This window comes from Onychomys torridus, chromosome 12 (assembly GCF_903995425.1).
Source record: "Onychomys torridus chromosome 12, mOncTor1.1, whole genome shotgun sequence".
Taxonomy (NCBI): Eukaryota; Metazoa; Chordata; class Mammalia; order Rodentia; family Cricetidae; genus Onychomys; species Onychomys torridus.
Genome location: NC_050454.1, coordinates 29,061,140 through 29,086,088, shown reverse-complemented (window position 1 = coordinate 29,086,088; position 24,949 = coordinate 29,061,140). Strand labels below are relative to the sequence as shown.

Below are 24,949 nucleotides of genomic sequence, written 5' to 3'. Positions count from 1 at the left end.
GGCTTGGCATGAGATATCTTACTCTACTGTTTTTTACTTTATTTTTATTTCTTGAAATACGTCTTTCATTGAACCTGGATCTCCTCATTTAGATTAGGCTAGCTGGCCAGGGAGCTTCCAGAAACTATGTTTCTACCCTCCAATGCTAGGGCTATAGGTATTTGCTACCATGCCTGATCATAACATGGATGTTGGAGATCCAAACGTAGGTTCTAATTCTTGAAGAGCAAGAAACTCATCTTCCCATCCCTTTGTGAAATGCCATTTATTGCTATATTTGTGTATTATACATGGTATTGTGTGTTGATGTGCACGTGTACAAGCAGAAACTCACACATGTGTGCATGTGCACTGTGTATCTCCCCCATCATTCTCCTATTTTTTGAGACAGGGTCTCTCACTGAACCTGGAGCTTACCACCTGGGAGAGACTGGCTGGTGGGCAAGTTGCAGGGTTCTGTGCGTCTCTGCTCCTCAGTTCTGGGGTTACAGATGTGCACTACAGCACCTTGCTTCCATGGGGGTTTAAGTGGAAAGCACTTGAGTCACCCCCTCCCCACATCATCATCCAGTGACAGGGTGAAGACATCAAGACATTGAAGCCAGAAACTGCTGGGTATTAGGAAATATCCTAATTCTAGAGGTATAACTTGGTATGGTGGTAATATTAAAAAAAAACAAAACCAAAAACAAAAACCCTCGTAAGTTAGAATATATGCCAAGCTTTTACAGATGAGTTGAATGATGTTTGAAATTCACCTTAAAATATTTTGGGACAAAAAAAAAGTAAGCTTAGGTAAAATACAATTGAAAAAATATTAACAACTTAAAAACAGGCAATGGTGCATAAGGAGCCATTATCTAATTCTAATTTTGTGATGTTTGAAATGCTCTGTAATATAAAATTCAACAATAAACACCATGTAAACATAAAACTTTAAAAACTATGTAAATATCATAGTGCAATTACACTCTCAATGTGAATTTTATGCCACTGAAAGACATTTCTTAAATGTCTACTTACAATGTTTTGCATTTTTGTGGAGGCCTGAGGTCTCTAGTAACTGAACTCACTCACAAGACTGTATAATGCTGACACAGTTATGCATCTCCCCCACCTATTACAAGTCCTGATAGACCCAGAGCCTTAAAGAGAGGATATATTGCTTTTATACTTCTATCCCCATTATCTGAGGATGGATGACTGACGTGTGCATGCATACTTGATTATGTATATTCTGCGTTTATTCAGTTCTATTCTATTTAGAAGGCCTCAAATTACTTGTTTTTTAAACTATAAAGCACCTTTAAAAAAAACTGCAAGCATCTGTCACAGTAAAATGTGGACATCTTAGTGAAAATAGCTCAAGATTGGATCTCGGGCACCACAGCACCCATTTACCATTGGAACCTTTGTTTTGAGCACTTCAGAGAATGCTGTATGGTGTATAAACTCAATGCAGGGCAGCATGGGAGCACTGAGCACCATAGCTGGGAACTGGAGGGGGTGGCAAGGTTCACAAAGCAGACACATGTGAAGTCTGTGGGAGCATGAGTCATGGCGGGGGCTGAGAGGCAGGGAAAGGTTCTCTATCGTTTGATTTACTCTGGCACTCATATCAGGCTTGCTCTGGGAAGGGCAGCATGTGCACATTCACTAGCACATCTGGTTACTACCCTGCCTCATGAAGGCCCCAATTCTGACTAGTTCACTTGTACCCAACAGGTTAGAGAAGCAGGGCTAATGGAAGTAAGACCGTTTACAATGAGTAACATAAGAATATATAAGCCTTAACCATGCGAAGGTTGGGTGGGATACACAGGCTGCTCCTGCCAGGGTTAAGGGCCTCACATCACAATTCCACAAAGCCAGACTGAGCCAAGAGGACATGTCTTCTCAGTGGCAAGTTGGCCTGGCTCTTAACAGAATGTAGATGTTGTGGTCACTGATATAAAATATGTTTGAATTATGGAGCCATCATTTAAATTAAGTAAAGCCACATGTGGTAGATTGAACATAGAGCTGGTGCTGTTCAACCTCACCCTTCATTCCTGCCTCTTCTCCTTGCTGCCTTTCAAAGGCTGAATCCTAGAATGGCCAAGCCTGGAAGAAAGGACCACCTGCTGCATTTTCTTTAGGCTGGGACACAGGATTTCCATCTGTGGAAATACTGAGTTCTAGTCTTTTCCTCAAACAGTGGCCTCGCTCTGCTAAGACCCAGAATCTGAATTTGTGGGATGAAGACCACATGCTGCTTTAGGATGCTCCAGTGCACAAGCATGTGCTTTAACACCGGCCCTTTAAAAAAGACGCGTTGACTATCCTGGCTTATTTAGTGCTCTTTTGCATAGCTTCCTAACTCCTACTCCCAGTGTCTTAAGACAACTTAATACAGGCACTCAAATATGTTTACTCACCCAGGCCATAATATACCAGAGAAACAGCCCAGCTGCTGAGAAGAAAAGGTAGCTAGAGAACCAGAGCAGCTTAAGCCTGGGAGAATACCACTAACTTACTCCACTTCTGCTTCCATATTTGTATGTTTACTTCATTACCTTATTCCTCACTCAACATCTCTCAACATCTGTAAACATTAACTATCAAAGATAAATCATGGAAAAATTACAACACTTGGAGAAAACCACTTCTTCTCATTTAACAAATGGTATTATATGTGTGGCTATTAGTAAAAGACAAAACTGATGTTTTGATACGGTCAAAATGTTGGGTCCTTCTCTTGAGTAGTATTAAATAAGGCCAAGCTTGGCTCTCAGGAAACTGCATTTTCCAGTTACTGCTGTAGAAGAGACAATTAGAAGTCGGGAGACATAGGCTATCTAGTAGTTTTACTTATAATTAATTAGCTTAACCAATAATTCATTTGTTAAATTCTTAGAACATTTGAGGAAGGAATCCAGGTACTGTACACGGTTTGGAAAGATAAAAGCCTTTAATTCCTTCCTGCAAGGGGTTTACAGCTTCTTAGGAAGGAAGCATTTGAGGTCAGCTAATGGACGTGAAATTTGGTCTCAGGTAAAAGGAGGGCTAATGAAATGAGAGGTGATCCTCGCTGTGAAAGGAAGAATTGATGATAATAGTCCAAACCATCCCATAAAGGAACCTTGGGATCAAATAGTGGGGACAAGATCAAAGTCAGTTCAGAGATCAAACATGAAATGTTAATAGTCTTCCCAGAGCCTTGTGCCAGTAAGTAGTCTCTCTCTCCCAGGCAATATTAATAAGACAAGACAGTTAAACATCTAAAGAGAGACTGTATTATATACATACATATATATATATATATATATATATATATATATATATATATATATATATATATATACACACACATATATATGAATGTGTATATGTTCTCCAAATCAAAAAAATATATAATATGTACACATACTTATAAACACCCAACATCCTTATAGACACACTTAAATTTGTCTGAAGAGTTCAATTCATACAACTACCAAGATAAACTTCAAATGGAGTTAACTGCCAAGACTAAATAGTCCTACCTAGGTGTGGAACACGTGACTGCAATCTCAACACTCAGGCTGGCAACCAAAATAGAGTTATGAGGCTGAGACCAGCCTGAGCTACAGAGCAAGGTCCTGGCCAGCCTGGTCTATATGAGCCTTTGTCCAAAATACAAAAGAAATGAAATAGTCCCAAGACTGAGTGGAGGGAACAAAGCTAGAGTCCCAACAGTACATTGCACACAACACGATGGCAGATCTCAAATCTCATCTCTTAGCAATTGGGTTTTAACTTTCTGCTGACTCCTCCCCACTGATCTTTAACATAAAATATGTGATTTTATACATTCCAGTTTCTTAGTGTTTTATTTTACACTTTGTTTTTTCATATCATGTATTATCGTGTTTAACTGTACCCATGAGGTTAACACTTGTCATTCATGTTTCTACTTATTACTTTTCTTCTTCTTCTGCCTGTTGATCCATGTAGAGTTTACATAGGCATAATGAATGAGAAAAGATGCTAGTCTTTTCTCCACATTAATAGCCTGCTTATTATTGGAATAATAATATGAATTATTATTCAACTTTTGTCACTGATCAACATCGTTTCACTATTAATTTTGCCACATATTTGGATTATTTCATGGATTCTAAACTAATTTATGGTTCCATTTCTATGCCAGCCATTCCCACCCTAATTTACATAGAAAGCACAAACAATTCTGTGTACCCTTCCTCCAGATTCTGAAATAGCAGGATCTTACACAAACTGAGCGCAATGAGAGAATAAGGGGTAATGATTACGTCTAGATGCTGAGATGTGGAGATATTTTTACATTTTTCCTATTGTACTATTTTGTGCTTTGTGGTGATACATTGTGTACCCTAATAAAATCTGCCTGAAGGTCAGAGAACAGAACAAGCCACTAGATTAAACATAGGTATCAGGTAGTGATGGCACACACCTTTAATCTTAGCACTCGGGAGGCAGAGATCCATTAGGATCTCTGTGAGTTCAAAGCCACCCTGGACTATATGAGATTGACTCAGTCTAGGACAGAAACAGAGCAAGGCAGTGGTGACACACACCTTTAATCCCAGTATTTGGGAGTCACACGCCATTAATCCCAGCACTAGAAAGGAAGTGATGGCTGGGCAGAGAAAGGCATAGAAGGCATGAGGAGACAGAAACTAGAGGCTTTTCAGGCTGAGGAGTCCTAGAGGTGAGAGGTGGCTTGTTCCTTTGTCTCGGATCTTTCAGCATTTACCCCAATATCTGGCTCAGGGGTTTTTATTAAAGGATCTATTAGAATTTGAGTTACAGTGCTTTAATTTACCGGAAACATATTCATTTTTTTAAATAATAAAAATTGAAGCATTTTTCTGCCTATACATCCCATGTACATAGATTGTGGCAAGGATAAAGTTTTGGTCAGGCTTTGGTTTGCAAATCTGGCAACTAATCACATATCTAAAGAACCTTGTTCTTTCTCTCCCCCACAGTTTCTTTTCATTCAAGGTTAGGCAATCCCCTCCTCAGCTTTCAAACATGTGTGACTACATTAGTATCCCTCCCTTGTCAGTGTGTGTGTGCGTGTGTGTGTGTGTGTGTGTGTGTGTGTGTGTGTATGAAAGTGCCTGTAGGGGGCAGGGGTAAAATATAAGCAGTTAAAAATAAAATTTAAACTAACTTTCAAGAATAAGATGAAATATAGGTGGGCAGGCTTTAGGGTTTAAATGAGAAATGAAGAAATGTGTTTTATGGCAATAGTGAGGTTTAAATTTATCCCTAAGAAGATGTATGGGATGCAGAGCAGCGGAGGAGAAAGTCAGGTGTTTACAATGACGAAAATAGCATAAGCCAGAACTCTGAAATAGGAATGAACACAGCTTGAAAAAAAATCACAATGAGAAGCATGGTCAGGGGCTTAGAGAGGAGAACACCGAAAATCTAGGTCACAGAATGTGCATTTGTCCTTTGGGCCGGAGAAGAGGCAGAATTACAAGCAAGGTGTGATGGCTTCATCTTCTTAGCAGATAAATACTTACTTGTGCCTACTATTGGCACATACTGTGTTAGTCCGGGAATAATGAAGAAAACGAGAACCTTCCTGCAGAAGGATTCTAATTCTGTTTCATAAAGATCTCTGTGTTGTAGGTTTGTGGGCCACAGGGTTTACTGGGATGGAGTGACAAGAAGTGTCACCGAGGATAGAGAATCTGAGCTGAACCTTAGCAGGTAGAGCTAATGACTTAAAAGACAAAGACAGAAGGGTGCCCTGGAAGGGTGTGGTGGCGCTTCAGTCCCTAAAGTGCTTGCCTTGACAGCACAGAGCCTAAGGTCAACCCCCTAGAAGCCAGATAACAAAAGCCAGGCTCAGTGGGACAGCAGAGATGGATCCCTGGGCCTCATTGCCCAGCTCACCCAGCTTACTTGTAATTAAACAATAACAGGTCTTATCTCAAAAACTAAGACAGATAGCTTCTAAAGAATGACAGCCTAGGTCATCCTCCACAGACATAGGCAAACACATGGACACACACACACACACACAAAACACTCACACATGCACACACTCACACACACACACACACACACACACACACACACACACACACACACACCACTCACCCACAAACCCACGGATGTACACACACACATACACAGAGGAAAAACAGAGAAAGAGTGTTAGTTATACAAGTTGGAAAGCCAAGGAGGAAACTGGCTTAACTTGAATCATAAGGGTTTGTGAATAAAAGAACAAGGTTCGGTACATGAACGGTCACTAAACTGCAAATGGAAGCCTGGTCAGAATCTTACTGTTTCACAATCTATGTACATAAACTTGGAGGCAGAAAAAAAAAAAAAAAGCCTCAAAAGTTAATGGAGCCAGAATAAAAGTCATGCACTGGTATTCAAATGTTTGAGCAGGATGCCAGCATTTTGGAAGAGGGCAGCGTGGGACTTAAGGTAAGTACAGAAGACCATTAAAACCTAACTGACTTTAAGATCAGACAGGTGGTAGAGCACATGGCCTTGAGCTACAGTTGAAAGGATGAAAAGGAGACATATGTAGCACCCACATGTCATGGTGACTACATAGAAGTCTCTGGTGAACATCAATCAGTCAGATATGCAATACACCAACGTTTTCTAGGAGTGAGTCATGAGGAAGGGCTGGAGGCTGTGAGCAGAGGACTAAAAATGTACTCATCTTATGGGTACCCATCTTACACACTCAATTACACAGTAATCCTAGTGTTGATTCAGGAAACAATGTGTTCATTTATGTAAGAACAGTTTGCAAATGATACCTGAAAAGCAAATGCATTATTTTTTAATAAATCCTCCTGTGTCATTTCTGTAGGAGAAACCATATGACAGAAAATGTAGTCTAGTGGCCACCAGTCATAACCCATGTGACAGATTATGAAAGTTAAGCTATGACAGTGCCAGAGTTTCCTAATTTACACTGAAATGTAAGCTCACTGATAGCTTGTCCCCTATGTAGCCTTCTTACTAAAGATGACAGAAATTGTAAGAGCTTTTTGGATCAAGGGAATAAGGCCTTTTTAGTTTTCCTACTGCACACACAAATGTGGTAACTGAGCCCAGCCTCAAGGAAAGGTGAACATTTTTATAGACGAAGAAATAAGCAAGCACATGGTCTGTGCCAGCTCCGCGCCAGGTGCAGTCTGTCCACAAGTTAGGTTATATTAATCTCAAAAGCAGCCTGGGAGAAATTGTGTCCCCACATTACAGATAAGAAAGCAGCGTTAAGGAGAGGTTAATTAACTTGCTAGGGTCGTGTGGCTAGCAACATGCAGTCAGGACTTTCATCAAAGGCTATTTTGGTCATAGCATCTACCTTTAAGGCTCAGACTTGAAGTTGAGCAAGGACCTTGAAAAGTCCTTGTTCCCTATTCTTGCTAAGTCTGCAAGGACCAAGATGGAAATAAGGATGTCTATTCAAGTGTGGATTCAAAAGCTAACTAAAGATCAAGCGAACTGTCTTTTACAGCCAGCAAGAACTGCCATTTTAGCCTTCTCTGAGTAGAGGGAGGATGCGCTTTCTTCTCTGGCCCACATATCCTGTTCTCTCATAGATATAAAACTGACGGGGTGGTACAGGTTAGCTGCCAGAGAAAGAAAAGCATTTACTTAGCCATAAAGTCCCATCCCAGTCAAATGTGAGGCTTAAAATCCTTTCTCTCGCAGATTACCAACCACAGACTACTTCTCTCACAACAAAGACAGCCCTACCTCTCAAATCAACGACTTAGGAAAGGAGAGAAATGGCTCCTTCAAGCCAGGATCAGAATCCATGGTAGACTATGAGGCAAGCTGGGTTGTGAAGCAGTCAGATGCTCACCATCCCCCCCACCCCAAGTGCCATACTCCCCATGTTTTACAATGGAGCTCCCCTAAACTACTCAGAAAGGACATTTTGTTGAGAAAGGAGGTCTAAGGTGAAGTGAAATAACATTCAAGTTACTTTAAGGCATTCATCAGGTAACTCATCCCTATCCCTGCTTTGACTACAACACAGCAGACCTGCCTGGATGACAGTCTAAAATTACAGTGAAGTTCGCATCCAAAGGCTTTATTTTACTTCCTTTCAGCTCTTGCTTTTGAAGCTAAAAAGTCTCTCATTCTTGGTACAATGAGTTTTTTCTTTCTTTTCTTTTTTTTCTTTTTCTAAGTAATTAAAAACCAATTGTGTTTAAGGCTTTTGAGAGACTTGGTTTTATGCTGCATAACTCAGGATTGGGTTTCTAAAACCTCAAATTTAGCATCTCAAGGAAGAATAGTATCTATGGCATGTTTGAAAAAATGTTTTGAAATGAAGTGATGGGCATTTAAAAATAGAATTCAGCAGAGCACGCATAGCTCCTGCTCATTTCTTTTTCACTGGGGTTGGAAAGTGGCACATCTGCCTTATGCTGACAGAACAGTGTGGCTGTGATTCTGGGGGCTTTATAATGGATGGGAGGGCCAGCAAAGCCCCCACGGACATGATGGCAGCTTTCCCAAACGACAAATGTGACGTGGAAACAGAATGACTGGCACATCTCCCTGACACCTTGCCACCACAACTTGCCCTCTGTATGCCCACTCTTATCTTTGAACATGCTATGGCACACACAGCCTTCAACAGGTCCTGCCCAGCCCTCAGGATTTTGGTGCACCACCTGTGTCCTCCTTCTGGGGGCGGGGGTTCTTAGCTACATCCCAGTTTCAAGAACACTCTGAGATTGGAGAATGTGGAAATTTGTGGTCCAGCCTCAAAGCCAAGTAGCAATTCATAAAGTTCTCTTTCTAAGAAAGGCTGTCTCAAAATCCAGATAATTAACCAACAGGTGAAACTTGGGGAAACCATACATCTCTCATTAATTGTGGCTGTTTCCTGAAAGGTATGCTTGGCAAGTTCATAATCAGGGATAAGGAAGTTATATGGGAAACTTGGACAATAAGAATGGCCATTAAGACACTGTTTTAAATTTGAAAGTAAACAAATGATGTGGGCAGCACACCTCCTCCCAAACAAACCAGCTCCACAACCCTCAGCATGGACCACCCAGAGGAAGGGCCTTCACTTTCTTCAGTGCTTGAGAGATCCCCACTGTGTTGTGTTGAGATTTGCTTAGGCAGTCCTTTACAAGCTCAGCCCACGGAGGATAGTAATTCCATACATCAGAGTCTTCAAGTTAGTAGGTGCAGGCTTCAATACATTAAGATAGTAAAGAAGAGGGGGTCGCCAGGTTCTCTATCAGGGAAGGGCTTACCCACCAAGCTGCAGGGAATGTGAGAGGCAAGTGGCCTCCTGCTGTCTGCTCCTCAGGGAGGGTGTCTCACCTTGGAGCGTGGCCTTCTAGTGCAGCCTGCTTCCAGGGACTGAGCGAGTCATGAGGCTTGTTCTAGTGCTCCTCCCCAGGTAGTGACAGTGTATCACAATTAGAGTCCCCTCTCTGTCCTTTGCAGCTTCCTGTCCTCTACTGTTCATCACCATCATTCTAACTGAATGAGCATCTTGCCTCTAAACTCTGTTTTCATTGACTGCTTCTTAAGAACATGACCTGTGACATGTCATTTCATTGGCCTTTCTTCTTGTTCCATCTTACCAAAACTCAGGAAAACAGACATTTTTCTAAATCCTGGAATTGTGCTACTTAGCACACTTTCAGGGTCCAGGCTTCACTACTTAATGAAAGGAAGAAATATATATATATATATGGAACAGTTACACACATATGTATATACACATTAGATAGATAGATAGATAGATAGATAGATAGACAGATATATAGTTTTCTCCCTGTTTTTCATATGTGGTACATAGAAACAACAACTACTATTGAAAAGATCTTTTCTCTATGAAGACTAAATTACACCCTGTCTACAAAATTCCATATATATTATATAGTCAGCACGTGTTCACTCAGCATTATTGATTATTGAGTGGCTTCCACACACCAGGCACAGGTTTTAAAGAGGCAGTAATGAGCTCCTGCTGTAGAGGAGTGTGCATTCAAGAGATGAGACAGACAATGAACAGGACAGTAATTGCTATAATAGAATACTGGGTCTCTTAAAAAAGGCGGAGGAGAGGATAGAGAATGATGCAGAAAGCATCCACTGTTTTAATGCCACGGGTAAAAGTGGCTTGCTTTCACCTGTCCCTTCCCAGGTGTGCAGGTACATACACATGCAGTGGATTGGTTTCCTTGATGGTCTGTAGACCAGCAGCAACCTTACCGAAAGGGTATTTCTGCAGTGTTGTGAGCTCACCTGCCACAGTAAATGTAAGATCTTAAATCTATATTACTAGCCAACACAGCAATCTGTTTTGGGGAAAGAGCAGTCTATGCCATTAGAAGCTGGAGTTAGTCACAGCTGTCCCGGGCAGATGGCTTTAGTGGGCAATATGATAAGCCTGCCAGGTTTCTCAAAATATGAAAGGGTTTTTCTGTCTCATTAGTACTTCATGGTTGACCATCCACAAACACCTGGTGTTCAGACTTTTTCCTCCCATGATAATGTCACATAGTTTTAATTCCAAAGGATATATATTATGTAATCTTTGCCAAATGAGCTAATATTTAAATAATTTATAAGCACACATATAGGAGGCAAAGTCTTCTTCATATAGCTTAATTTCAGTGACAAATTAAATTAGTGGCAGAAGCAAATTAAGCTACTTTTGTACTTCTCAACATTCAAATTATTTGTTCAAAGGGAATTCCACCTTCACACACTATTTACCCCACCAACAGAAATCAACAACACAAATGAGTTTCTAAGAATAACTGTGGATTCATCTCTACTTTGTTTTCCTTGTTTTAGAAGAAAGTGTCATCATTTCCAACACATACACAAAATGAATACAAGCACAACAATGTATTTGCTCCAAGTAAGAATCACACCATATTCAAACTCTGTCAAATCTGTTATGAGGTGGAAGGGGGAAGACCTGGATTTTGAAGAAATACTTTGCACTTAGGTAGTATAATTTATTAACTTTTAAAAATGTAAAGACCTTGAGGTTATAAATGTTAATGCTTATATTTATGAAAATAAGGTAACAACTACATAAATACATCAAAAGAGTACAAAGTATTTCAAAATAATTTGAGTACTAAAAAGTGAGAAAGTGTAAGGTATAAATAAACTTGAGTTTATTTATTTGGACATAAATGTTAACATTATTTTACATAATCTTAACAAATCAATAGAAAATACCTTCATTCAGAGGGAAATGGGAAAATGAAGGAAGGCTTAAATTAAGGAGGGGAATGGAAGTCAGACTAGAAGGAGAGAAAGGGAGGAGGGAATGTAACACTATGAATGTTTGGTATACTGCCAAGGGAGGGAAGAAACCAATAGTCCTATGCAGCTGTGAAGCTTGTGAACCACAACAATGACCAACATGGCAATATAACCCTAAAGGTGCAATAATGGCATTCATATCTTGGCAGTAACCAACAGCTCTCTAATTGGATTTACAGTCCATTAAGGTCAGGAAGGAGATCACGCCTGGTACTGGAAACACAGCAAACTACCTGGGGCTAATAAACTCATTGATCTTAGAGGAGAACCCACTACCAGCACTTTACTAAGCTAGCATAAATCCTAACTGCATTTTAAAGTATTTATCCTTATATCTACAGATAAATGTAGCTCCCAACTCTCACAAAAGAAGCTTCTCTTTACAACAGACAGAGACCATCACAGAAAAATCACAACCAATCAAACTGCAGAGAACAACTGACCACAGAGAACCAGCCCCTGTGGATACATCTACAACGTAACTCCTGCACCCAAGACTGAGTGAGAACACTGCAGATGAGGAGGCACACAGACTTTAAGAGCCAGAAGACCAGGAAATCTGTTGTGAGATTATGTTTTCTAGAGATGACAGGGAAGCTATATCCACGATACTTCAATAATATGGATACCTAAACAGGCCCCAAACAAGGACAACACCAATAGATGTCTAAGGCAGGAAGGGAAATCTCACAGGCCTCCACCCTAGACAAAGAGCTAGAGGGAGCGAAGGGATGCCGAGAGCAGAAGTTTTTGCCATGGAGGAGCCCCACAGTTGGTTATTCAACTTTAAGTGGTCATCCCTGAAATACTTCACATACATGCAACACTTAATGACTCAGAAGGCTGTAGTGTTTGTTTATGCTTATGCATGTGTGTGTGTGTGTCTGAGAGAGAGCTATGGAAATAGAAAAAGGACAATTATCCTTGTCATGAAGGAACTTACAAGTCAGACATATGGGGACATGGAAAAGACTGATAATGCTTTTGGATAGCATGTGATGAACATTTTCTATGTGATAAATGCTATTCTTATAATGCTTTGCATGTAAGTCTTTTAATCATAGAAATCTTATGAACAGGTTAATATTTCCCAAGAATCTTGGAAATTTACCCAAGGTTAGAATCCAGTAAAGTACTGAGCTCAAGCCAGACACTTGACAAGAGAGCCAAAATATTACATTCTATTTCAAGTTGGGACACACATATATGCACATACACACACATGCACACACACACACAAGCAACACACATGGGTATACACATTTGCATATGCACACATACACACTGGTGATAACTTCTGAAAATCAACAATATTAAGGCAGTAAATAGTAATAACAGAACATCTTGGGTAGCTTGAGGAAGTTTTCATATGAAACAAAAACTAGATCCAAACTTGCTTTGAGGATCCAGACATGAAAATAGAGGGCAAGTAAGACTATATTGCATACATCTTTTTTTGAGGGTGCATAGGTACATACTTTATTGAAATATGATATACATATACAATGCAAAAATGCCACATGTACATTTAAAATACTCATTGGCAGTAAGTATACTCTCATAGACTATATTTATTTTGTAATCAAAATGAGAGAAAATCTGTCTTAAAAGCAATGCCTGACTATGCAATAGGATTAATTTTACTTCATAGAAATACAATTTAAGAATTTTTCTACAAATAAAAATCATCCACTCCTGGTCTCCTGGTCTATTTCAATGACTAATATCTTGAGAGAGAACAATTTACAGCTTTTCATAATTAAAAATGTCATATTTTGAGTTTGCCCCAGAAGCACCATGTTGATTTCTACACACAGGAGGCAGCCTCACTCACCCTTCTGGATCTTTATGTTTGTTATAATTGTGTGCATAGATATATATGCATGTGTGCATATGTGTGTATATATATATATATGTACATATATATGTATATACATATATCTTATGTTTGTTATAATTATGTGCATAGATATATATGTGCATATATATATATATATATATATATCATATAATTTTCCTATGTATAATGTTTTTTATATAGGAAAACAATTTCCATAACTACTTTGCAAGAAACACACAAAATAATGCCTGGCAAACAGTTTCTTCATTGGATTTCCAGCAGAATATATAGGCTGATTGCTTGCTGATTCCTTGTTTAGCCAATGACACTTACCAGGCGATAGGTCTGGGCCTTTAAAACGTTGAGATCAATGAAGTTTTCTTCATTATCTGTCTCCTCTTCCTTTGAAAAACAAAAATATTTTACATTTATACAAATTTAAATACATATTTTAAATACATAATATTTTAAGCTATGCTAAGCATACTATGACTGACTCAGTAAAGCATATTTAAAAGTCTAATAAATATGCATAAAGTAGGGCACACAATTATTAACAGCTCATATGTTCTTTGAAGTTTTGATGGTGTCATTTAAAGACCTGTTTTTGCAGACACTGAAGAGAGGAGGGAAAAAGGAGGGAGAAGGAGGAGTAATGCTACAATTCATGAGTAAACATAGAAACAAGAGGCATATATGAAATAGTGGAGGAAGTTTACGGGAATTCTGAACAACAAGACTTAACTGAAAAAAAGAAATGAAAGCTGAAAGACACAAGCCATTTCCTCGTCCCAGGGACTAACAACATGTGGTTGCATTATTTTATTTACCCGTTGGTGTCTTTGTCTGTGTCTGCATGCTACATGTGTGCTGGGGCTCATGGGAAACAGGAGAAGGCTGGATGTTGGGTCTTTAGGAAGAGCAGCAAGTTGTTAACCACTGAGCTGTCTCTCGGCACTTTCCACACTCAGTGTGAAGAGCATCCTGGGTGCTCAAGCTTGTTAAGGTAATGAATAATAGTAATGTTTGGTGTATGGCCCTCCCATCCATTTCAAAGGACAAGCCAAAGGATTCCAAGCTGGCCTCATCTGACAGCAGTTGGTTGTGGGGTGTGGGTAGGAAGTAACCCTTTAAAATGCAATCTGTTGTATATACAGAAAACAAGCAGGAGGGTCTATTACATATAAAACCACATGAGTTTCTTCTCTTCAAGTGTCATTGTGGTGACAAGTGGTATAATCGGAAAAAGCAATCTAACAAGAATATTTCAATCTTATGGACACTGGACATCATAATAATGCCAACAAAAATTGGTCCCCAAGTCATGTGATCTCATAAACAAAAACACAAGCCAGGCAAAAAGTGAGTGTCAGCTCACAAATCTTTCTATAAGCAGATTGTTCAAAGCTGCAGTGGGAGGTTTCACAGATAGCCCTTACCTTCAGCCTTGAGACATGTGACTCAGTGGTTCTCAAAATGTGGTTCTGAGGACAGTAATATTAGGAATGCCTGGGGACTTCCTCATTCCAGATCTGTCCCACTGAAGTAAGACTTGAGAACTATGCCCTAAGCCGTGGAGAACTGGAAAGAATCCAGACCTCACAAGATAGTATAAACACACTTGATACACTAGCTTCACATTTGTTTTTCTAGAGGTGAGGAATAACGGGGGCAGAGCTGTGCAGACAACACTGATTTGTTCATATATTACATCATATACATATTTATACTTCTGAAAAGTGACATAGATGCATTCTGTGTTTATGCTACTTAACAAGCAGAGTAATTCATTGAAATGCCAATGACTCAGTGTTGTTAGGAGGAACAAGGTCACAATACTTTACCATGACCTCATCAGTACTGTTTGCTTACATGGGTGCAGCAGATACTTGTACTCCATTGGACACTAACATGACAAAGTTTTAATACTAGATACTAGCACAAACCATCATCCAGTATATGGTACTGTTTCTTTCAGACAAAATTCACAGGTTCAGGAATTAAGGAGAACACCATTACTTCTAATTAGTCACTAGGAAAATCTTTGCTTCTGGCTCCTGGGACTTTATTATTCTGTTAGCCAACAGGTCTTAATTCCAAATGGAAGAATGCTTCCACTAGGAGACACAATGATGAGTCTACTGAACCGCATGCTAAGAACACTAATTTGCAACTTAGGGCTCACCACACTTCTGCATCAATAGCCAAGAGAAGAGCTGCTGTGCTGACTGGTTGACTAATCCTGACTGCCAAGAGGAAATTAGGCTACCATTACAACAGAGGTATGACAGGGGATGTCTGGACCACAGGCATCAGGGTATCTTCTGGTACTGCCACACCCACTAATTATGGTCAATGGAAAACTATAATGACCTAATCCAGACAAGACTTTTGCTGTCCCTGTAGGAATGAAGGTTTGAATCACCCACCAGGTAAATACTGAAGGCAAAGGGAATGCAGAATGGGCAGTGAATGAAGGAGGTAATAAGTGCAAGTATAAGGTGTATAACTGTGTAACTACTTATAAAATAAGGACTGCACTGTCACGCATATTTCTCCCATATCTATTTGCAAATACATTTCTGTCATCCTTTTTCATAACTATAAGATACTTTGACTGTGTGATACAGTTAAGCAGAATTATGATCCTGCTACTGCCTTTATTTGGAAATAAAATGAGATTTAAATGGTGTCAAGTTGACAAGGGATGGAAATATAGTGGTTAGTTCTATGTGTCAATTTGATTGGCCATGGGATGCTGAGTTAATTTATTAAATATTATTCAGAATGTGTCTTTGAGGATACTACTGGGTGAAATAAATGCTCGAAACAATAGAATTGAATAAAGTGGGCTGTCTTTTCCAGGGTGGGTATGTCTCTATAATCTGAAAAGTCTCAACAGGAAAAGCCCACCAACAGGCTTTCCTCTCTGCCTTGCTTTAAGTCAGGACCTTGGTCTTCTGCCTGTGGTATAAAATTCAGACAGAAACCAGAGGCATCACTGTGCTTGGGGCCTTTGCAGTCACACTGGAACTAGACCATCAGATATCCAGGGTCTAGCTTGTCAAGAGCAGACCTTGGGTCTTCTCAGACCCCATAGCCAAGTGACCCAATCCCATATAAACCCTTACAGCCAAGCTTACAGTGCAGAGCTGCAATTCTAGGTAATCAGGAGGCTGCAGCAGGAATATCTAAAGTTTAAGGCCCTCCTAAGCTACATAGTGTGCTCAAGGGCAGCTTAACCCTGGGTGAATTAGAAACAGTGTATCTCAAACAGGCACTGTGTCGGAGACCAGTGTTGGGGTCCAGCCCCACCCTATCGAAGGGTCCCTTAAAGTGGGGAGTGAGGAATTGAGAAATGAGGTAGGAAATATAGAAGTAATGAAGAAAAAAAGATAGGAGACACAGGATAGCTTTGGGAGGGCCCTGGGTCAATGCCTGGCAGTCTTAAGTTTATTTCTAATGGGCTTTTTATACATTAACAAGGGGAGAGGCAAAAAAGCTCCCCCTTTCAAGATCAAAACACAGCAAGTGTAGACCCTTCAAAACACCTGGCAACCACACCTTTGACCAAATCATTCTATTATGCCGCCTAGCTAGGCAAAGCAAGTTCAGACTTTCTGACCTTGAGTAAGGCCTTACTAGGGAGCCTCTGTGGACCCTCAGCACTGTGGCTCAGCTTAGGGGAGAATACTTACATGGTATGAGTGAGGCTTTGGCTTCAATCCAATCCCCAGTACTCCAGGGGAGAAAATTATTTTCTCTAAAAGTGTGTGTGTATATGTGTGTGTAAATGTGAGTATGTGCAGCCTATCGGTTCTGTTTCATAGAGAATCCAGACAAACAAACAGGAAAAAAGAAAATAGAACTAACTATAATGAACAGAAGGCTCAAGAGACATTAAGACATAAAGAGGGTCAGAAGAAAAAGCTTTAAAATAAGTTAGGGTTTTCCATGATTTATCTCGGTAATTCAGAAAGCACAATTTTCTGCCATTTCCTTGGTTAATTTGTGCTTTAATTCCCTTCCTGCTTGTTATTAAAGGTATGATCACATAAATGAGAATACTCCGCATCATCATTAATTTTAAGAACTAATTGCCAGGGTGACTTGTTGTGATGTGGCACATTCTAGCTGAAGGTCCCTACTTTCTAGACGATAGGAGCAGAAATGTCAGAAGTTATCTTCGCCATCCTGGACCCACCCCAAAGCTCTGCCAACAGGATCAGTGGGTCCCTTACAAGGCTCTGCAGGCGCCAACCCAGCTTTCCTTAGCAACAGTGACAGGAGACGACTGGAGAAGGAGGAGAGGGGATCTCAAAGTAATGTGAGGAGCAGGAAGAAAGGAAAGGAAGACATCAAGAGGCTTGAGCCAACGCACATGCAGAGCTCCAGAGCCAACTCCTCTACGGAAGGCCTATGGTTTGGCCTTATCCTCGAAGGTCTTTCCCTCCCGTCTTGGAAGAATAGTATAAAGAGGCTGTTGTCTAGTTTACTTCCTTAACTTTATAAACACAATAATTCTACTTTGAATAAAAAAAAAAAATCATGGAAAAAATCAGCTAAGATTTTGAAAAGTTACACAGCAGTATCCCGAGAGATTCTATAGTCAAATACTAAAACCCTGACACACATTAAGTCATGAACGGTAATCTGGGGCTGTGACATGGAGCAAAGTGAGACAGTTTCTGTTTTAATTTACCCCTCCTGATGAGTGGAGTTCTTTCTTCCTTTGACTAGTACTTTTGAGTGACAGCATTGAAGTTAAATATTGGTATTTAAGACCCAGCTACATTAGTATACAGGACCCAGGTATAGATCAATACACTATTAGTTATTAAGAAGAACATGGAAATACCCAAGTGAATGGGGAAACGTTAAGAATAAATGAGGGCTTTATTTCTGAATCTGAACAGAAAGTCTATTGAACAATAAAGTCTAACCTTGTTTAAATGTCCAAATTCCCTTTCTGGTTTATCTGAAGCTATGCCCCACCCGATCCCAGAAGCTCTGGTTTTCTCAGTTTCTAGGTCACACCTGGTTCCCTCCTGCCTTTGAGCTTTAGAACATGCTGAAGCAGAGCTACCTACTACTTGTGCACAACAGGCTTTGACAGCTGCATGCAGAATTGACGGCTGCACTTTTTTCACCTTGACTTTCGAAATTTTAACATATTAAAAATTTGTTTTAAACCAACTAGTTTGAGAATAGGAGGCCAGCCTGGGCTATACAGTGAGTGTTCTAGGAGAACCTCAGATCAGAAGTCAACCTGGGCTACATAGTAAGTGTTCCAGAAGAGCCTAGGTACAGTGAGATTCAGCCTTGGGAGCTAAAAAAGTATTCTTTATATTTCTAATAAAATATACATTAAAAAGCTTGAAAATACAAAGAAATATTAAACAGGACCATCCATAATTATTCTATCCATTTATAACAAACATTAATATACTGGTATTTTTATATATTTTACATATTTACAATCATGATAATAGCTAATTTTGTAAAATAAAGTACAAATTGTCATTCTCATATTACTAATGTCTATAATTAAGTCATATAATCTGCATACTGTTTATTCTATGTGGATATACCCCAATTTACTTAATGGCTACTTATTAACTTTTACTATTAGGATAATTCAACAACTAGCAACTTTGTAGCTTATACTAGTTTATTTAAGCTAAAATATGGACTGAATTATCTACTGATTAAAAAAAAAAAACCATGAAATCTTCAATTGGTTTATGACAGCAAAATACTACAGAAGTTCTTTCTCTGCCCACGTGTCTAGTTCAGATCACGTGGATATATTCTAAAACACACAGCTCAACTCATTTCCAATTCGAAGAAAGAATCACTTTGAGAAATGCTCTTTGGCTTCTACCATCTTACTAGCCTGATTACTGTAGAGAATTGGTCACTAAGCTTCATACCATGGAGAGGAAATTAAACATGAAAAATGTGAAGATGTAGCCAAACAACTTAAATAATATTGGTTACTTAAAAGCATTTTAACAAAATTTCAGCAGGGTAGTAGTCACACAGGTTGAGAAAAATAAAGGAATTCCTTAAAAACAAATAGTATTTATAGGAGTCAGAATGCACTAATTACGAATCCTTAGGGCATTCTAAAAATGTTGTGCTTTCTTACGATACTGTCTTGCTATGTAGCCTGAGTCTCACAGCCTGCTGTGCAGTAGACACAGGCCTTGAACTAGGGACTCTCTAATCTCTGCCTCCTAAAATCTGGGGACACAGGTGTGCACAGCACATTCAACCAAAGAAGAACTGAGTGTTAGTTTTCTGTTCTAAATTCTTTGTTAGTTATGGTTTCTCAAGATCATGCTTGGTTGTTAATAAAACACGGTTCATATAACTAGTGATGTATACATGTATAAACAGATTTAGAACCTCTTCTCAAACTGACTAAAGACCATGAACATTAGCTTAAGCAAAGCCCTAAAGGACTGATAATGGCACTGAACTTAGAAACAAAAAACATTCCAGAAAAATGGAGGAGGGGAATCAGGAGAGGGTAAGGGAGCCATGGGCAAGGCTGGAGGCAGCTCAGCTCTACACTTACCACAAATTCTTCATCTACTTTACTTAATGTTAATTCTGCATCATCTTCTGGAACAGTTTCTTCTTCTAACTCTTCCACTGGGTATGATGGCCTGAAATAACAACATTTATTGCATGTTAAAAAAATTCAGTAAAAATGAAAGTCCAATGAGAAATGGTAAAGATGCTTCCATATGAGGCTCTGTTCCCTTTGTTAATTGCCAGTCAATATTTTGTTTCTTTCTGAAGTTTTCAGTGTTAAAAGGAGCAAAGATCTACCTCTAAAAGCACAATAAAATAAACAAGTTGATACTGTATATACTGTTATCACATATATTCATCCACACAATATATATACTGTTATTTATCATGTATATACACACACACATAAAATGCACACTATGTAATATATACATATCATATATATATATATATATATATATATATATATATAAATAAAATACATAATATGCATTATGTTCCAATGAACAGCAGTACTACAATTAAACTGTCAGTCTATGACTAAAACATTGGTGTTGTTTCTATTGTTTGCTAGATAATACTGCAACGATCATATTTGTAGGTTTATTACTAGACACATCTTTTAAAATAGATTTGTCCATGTGGAGTGGCTACATCAACAACTTTGTACATGTTATTATTTTGCTGAGTATTGCCAAAATTGGCTTCTAAAATGCGATCCTAATTTATACTCCCAAGAATAGTGAGGGATGGCATATCTGTTTCAATATGTTCACCAATATGTATAATATAATCTGTGCCAATAAAACAAGTGAAAAAATATCATCGTGTGTTTTTTAACTGAATTTCTTTAGCATGAGAGTGACTGAACTACAACTTTATATATTTTAATGGATTACTCATCTTTTTTTCTCAGTGAAACACACATTTACATTCTTTGTCTTTTGTCAATTAAGAAAATTAATGTTTGCCTAATCTACGATGTTCCCTAGTTTCATTACTTAGAATCATGAATAGTCAATAGTGTTATAGTTCTTACTGGGTAGATGTGGCAACTTTTTTCCTGTCCAGACCCTAGATTTACCATAATACACTTAGAGCATTCCCCTGAGCCACATCTCTTTTAGCGTGCCTATGGCTCCATTTTTCAATTCACATCACTGCTATCCACAGTTTATTTTTATATAGGTAACAAGCTTGATTCTCATTTCAAAAATCCAATTAGTGGTTCTAACATTAAGTATTGGACAACCATTTCTCCCTTAAGATCTACTTATTTCCACATTAAAAATACCCAGACGTATTTGCATTTATTTGGACAACTAATTTTAAGAATGTGTATTTCAAACCTGTTAAGACAATATAAAAATTAACATGTGACAGGAAGAAAGAAAAGTATCATGAACCAAATCAATACTGTATGATAAATTTCCCAATTTTTCACTAGTTGGAATTAGATAATTGTCTCAAAAAACAATGTTCTTCTAAAAATAGTTTCACATATAATAATGATATGTGATAACAATCATTTATAAATAAGAAAGTTCTGTGAAATTTATGTATTACATAGTTCATATAGTTTTCAATGTTTATTACTTTTTAACTTTCTCCTTTCTTCTTCCACATTTATACAATTCTTACAAATTATCCAAGTCATAACTCATAGGCCAAGACAAAGATTTTACTAGGAACAAAGGAAGTACAAATTGAAAAGTGGTGGAGACATTAATAGCTTGGAATGCAATAATGATAAACTGGGTTATAGAGTTAGTAACGGAAAAACTAGGGCAGCACATCATGTAATTTATCTTGAAATCTAACCAACAATATTAGGGATTGCAGAGTTATTCTTTACAATGTACTGAATGGAAATGTTTGGGAAGAAGCAAAGAAAACTGCCACATTTTAGCTTGAAAGTAAACAGACATCGTCATTTAATACACTTCAATCCAATGGTAGCCTAAATCAAGGAAGTTTTAACAATTTTTTGAGATTAATTATATCACTTCCCCCTTTCCTTTCTTTCCTCCAAATTCTCCCATATACCCATACTCTTGTTCTCTTTCAAATTCATGGCCTTTTTTTCTTTTATTGCTGTTACATATGTATGTGTATGTATAAATATTCTTAAATATATAAATACAACTTGTTCAGTCTGCATAATCTTCCTTACACACACACACACACACACACACACACACACACACACACACACACATACACACAATGGTTGTAGGTATAAATAAACATAGGCACAAAGAGAACTGTAGAAAGTTTTTCCAAACTGGCAACGATGTATGCAGTGACAGCTAAACCTTCAACAATTACAGACAGGGAAGAGGCACTGGAATGGATGGATGTATTTCCATATATTGCAGAACACATTTGGAAGGCATCCTGATTTTATCTAGACTTAATCTTCAGTATCACTGTCAATTCAGAACAGTCAGCTCTTGTCCAGTCAGCTCTTGTCAGGTTAATTAGACAGCTCTGTCTAGAAAAAAAATGTGAAGTGCATAACATCAATATTGCCTGTGAGGTAATAGTTACCTTTTCCAAGTGAAACCAATATATTTTAATGCTTCCTCAGCTAAACAGTCAAGAACATAGCATACATGTTCTCCATATCCAGACTTTAATTTTGAAGGAGGGAAATCTGCAGTCCTCCCCTGAAAAGATAAAGATATTATTTGTTAGGTATAGTCCAGATGTCAAGATTATTTCAGCAAAGAATCACTGAGCACATCTATAATGTTTCCATTTTTCAAATAATTTAAGAAAAAGGTAATTGCTTTGTTTCTCGACATTCATTTCTTAAGTCTCTTCAATCAATTGATATAGTTACACCAGGAAAATACAGATACTTTATTGTTCAAAGTACCAAAATAAAAGGCAGTTATATCACAGCAGGAAGACAAATCACTAGTTAATAAAACAAAACAAAACAAAACAAAAACCAACAGCAAACAAAAAAAATGTAAAAACTACTCCCATGGTAAAATATAATTTTTAAACAAGGATCCATTGATTCACTTACTAAAAATTAGTAACCTGTGTCAAAATGTCTTATTGCCTTTCCCCAGGAAAAGTTAGAAATGAAAGTACCACTGAGGACTCCTAATAAATCCAAGATCCTTTCAAAGTGCAGGATTTGGCTTTGTAAGTCTCAATCTTCCTTTGAGAGCAAGGACTAACCAATCACCTAACTGTTCACTTTTGAGAGCTACCAAAATTAAGACAAATATTATTATTATTCTAGGCTAAAGAGAGTCTAGAGTAACATTTTTAGAAGTAGAATTCATGTAATATGTAATATCAACCATACTGGGAAAGTTTTACTTTAAAATAAATTCAAAAATCACTATATATCTAGTCAACTATTATCTGCCAGTCTGTCTACTATTCCAAAAGAGTCAGCTCTTGGCTAGCATCTGTTGCTGAATTGCTAATATTGAAACCCATAGCTGAAGAATACTTACAAACGAGCGAAGCTCAAAGAGTATGTTAGATATAGTTGCATTGGGATCATCGTATTCCTGAGGCTGCTCAAAGGGACGCCCTGTTTTGTTGATCAGCCACGCAGCAAGAGTGCAAAACATGTAGAACTGCTCACCTGGATTGGTAGGCAGAGCAAAGTAGTGTCTGTATCAAAGCAAGGGAGGAAGGGAAAGGTGAGATGAAGCCAATCAGCTAGGCCTAAGCCACAGAGTCTAGTCCAAAGTTGCTAGATGTGCCCCTGGGGCAGCCTTCACCAATGCCCTTGAACTGTCCCGGGACTCAGAGCTCTCAGAGTTTTGAATCAGGATCGCTGGGGCAATCGCTACCGTAGACAAAACATTTGATCAAAACCTTACAGTCAGGGAATGGAAGGTAGTGTATTTTGGAGAATAAATACATGAAACTTTTGTCAAACTCACTTAAGTGACTGATTATAAGTGAGCTCCCCCGTAAAAAACGGTAATTTTGAGTTATGAGAATCTTGGCATTTAAGAGACTCGAATAATTTACCATGTGTTTGCTGTCTGTAACCTATCAGCTACATCAAACAGTTGTTTTCATCTTGGCTGCATATTCAAATCAACTCCTAAAAGTGCTGCTAGATGGTGAAAGCCAGGTCTGCTCCCATTCATGGGTCTTCACAACGTGGGGGAACGGAACACAGCACTGGAAGACTTTGAAAGTTCCCAACTTAGATGGTCCAGGGGTAGTGTAAGGAATAAGAACCCCTGCCACGCGCCCCAGCATCACAGCTGCTGGATTTTTGCTAAACTTGTTGTACTAAATATGCTCTAATGGGGATATGATTTATACAGAGCCATAGAGGACATAAAAGGTGTAAGTAACATCACTCAAGAAAGTTGAAGCAGGGATCTGCTCTAATTTCTTTATGTAGCTATGACTATTACACTGATATATATATATATATATATATATATATATATATATATATATATATTATATATACACACATACATATATATGTATATATATCACACAATTATAACCAATGACATAAGAATCAGTGGTCTAATTCTTCTGTTTTTTAAAACTTTTTACATCAAGAAAATATAAATGTTCTAGAAGTAAATAAGAAGCTAGGCAGTTTTAAAGGGTCATGAAGTCTTTTCAGGCATAGGCTTATAAAGAATCTACCCACCAACAACTATGTTTTCCTAATCAACAGGCACTCCTCAAGGACAGAGGAATGCACCCTGACAGATACTGTGGGCCTCTGATGATGGTTCTCAAGCACAAAAGTACATAAGAATCACTCAGAGGGATTGAGAAAACAATGTGTGTCCAGAACTTCTGAAAAGACAGACCTGGACAATGTCTTCCTCCATTCCTAGGTGATTCGACATGCTGGATGTGACACCTTGAACCACTGGCTAGAATAAGTCCACACAAATCCATGGTACAAAGTATTTTGCTCACCCTTTGAGGTTCAGGACAAGGTATTAATAGTAACATAGGGCCATTTTCCTTTTGTTTGACAAATGCATTTGAAAAAAATTAACACAGTCTTATCAACACTGAACATGTTTCCCATCTATATTATTATGATCAATTCATTTTAAATAATAATCTAATCCTAAAACATCTATTGTGGATGAGGATCAAGATGAACTTTCTCCTTTTACAGACTAACTCAGCATTATGGACAGTTTGCATAAAAGCCTGACTATCTTTCAACACAAGCGTCTGGAAGAGGGCAAGAGCTGAAAACTATAAAGGGAATTTATTTGAGCC

The 24,949-nt window shown here is 38.4% G+C and overlaps 1 protein-coding gene across 1 annotated transcript in view; it reads right to left on the bottom strand.

Annotated features, from left to right (window-relative positions):
- Positions 1-24,949, bottom strand: part of Ift57 (intraflagellar transport 57) — a 57,077-nt gene that overhangs the window by 30,984 nt on the left and 1,144 nt on the right. Inside the window, exons 2-5 of the mRNA XM_036203645.1 lie at positions 23,179-23,341; positions 22,250-22,368; positions 19,740-19,830; positions 13,490-13,558 (exon numbers count right to left, since the gene is read on the bottom strand). Of these exons, the coding sequence (XP_036059538.1) occupies positions 13,490-13,558; positions 19,740-19,830; positions 22,250-22,368; positions 23,179-23,341 (442 nt within the window). The remainder of the gene's footprint in view (positions 1-13,489; positions 13,559-19,739; positions 19,831-22,249; positions 22,369-23,178; positions 23,342-24,949) is intronic.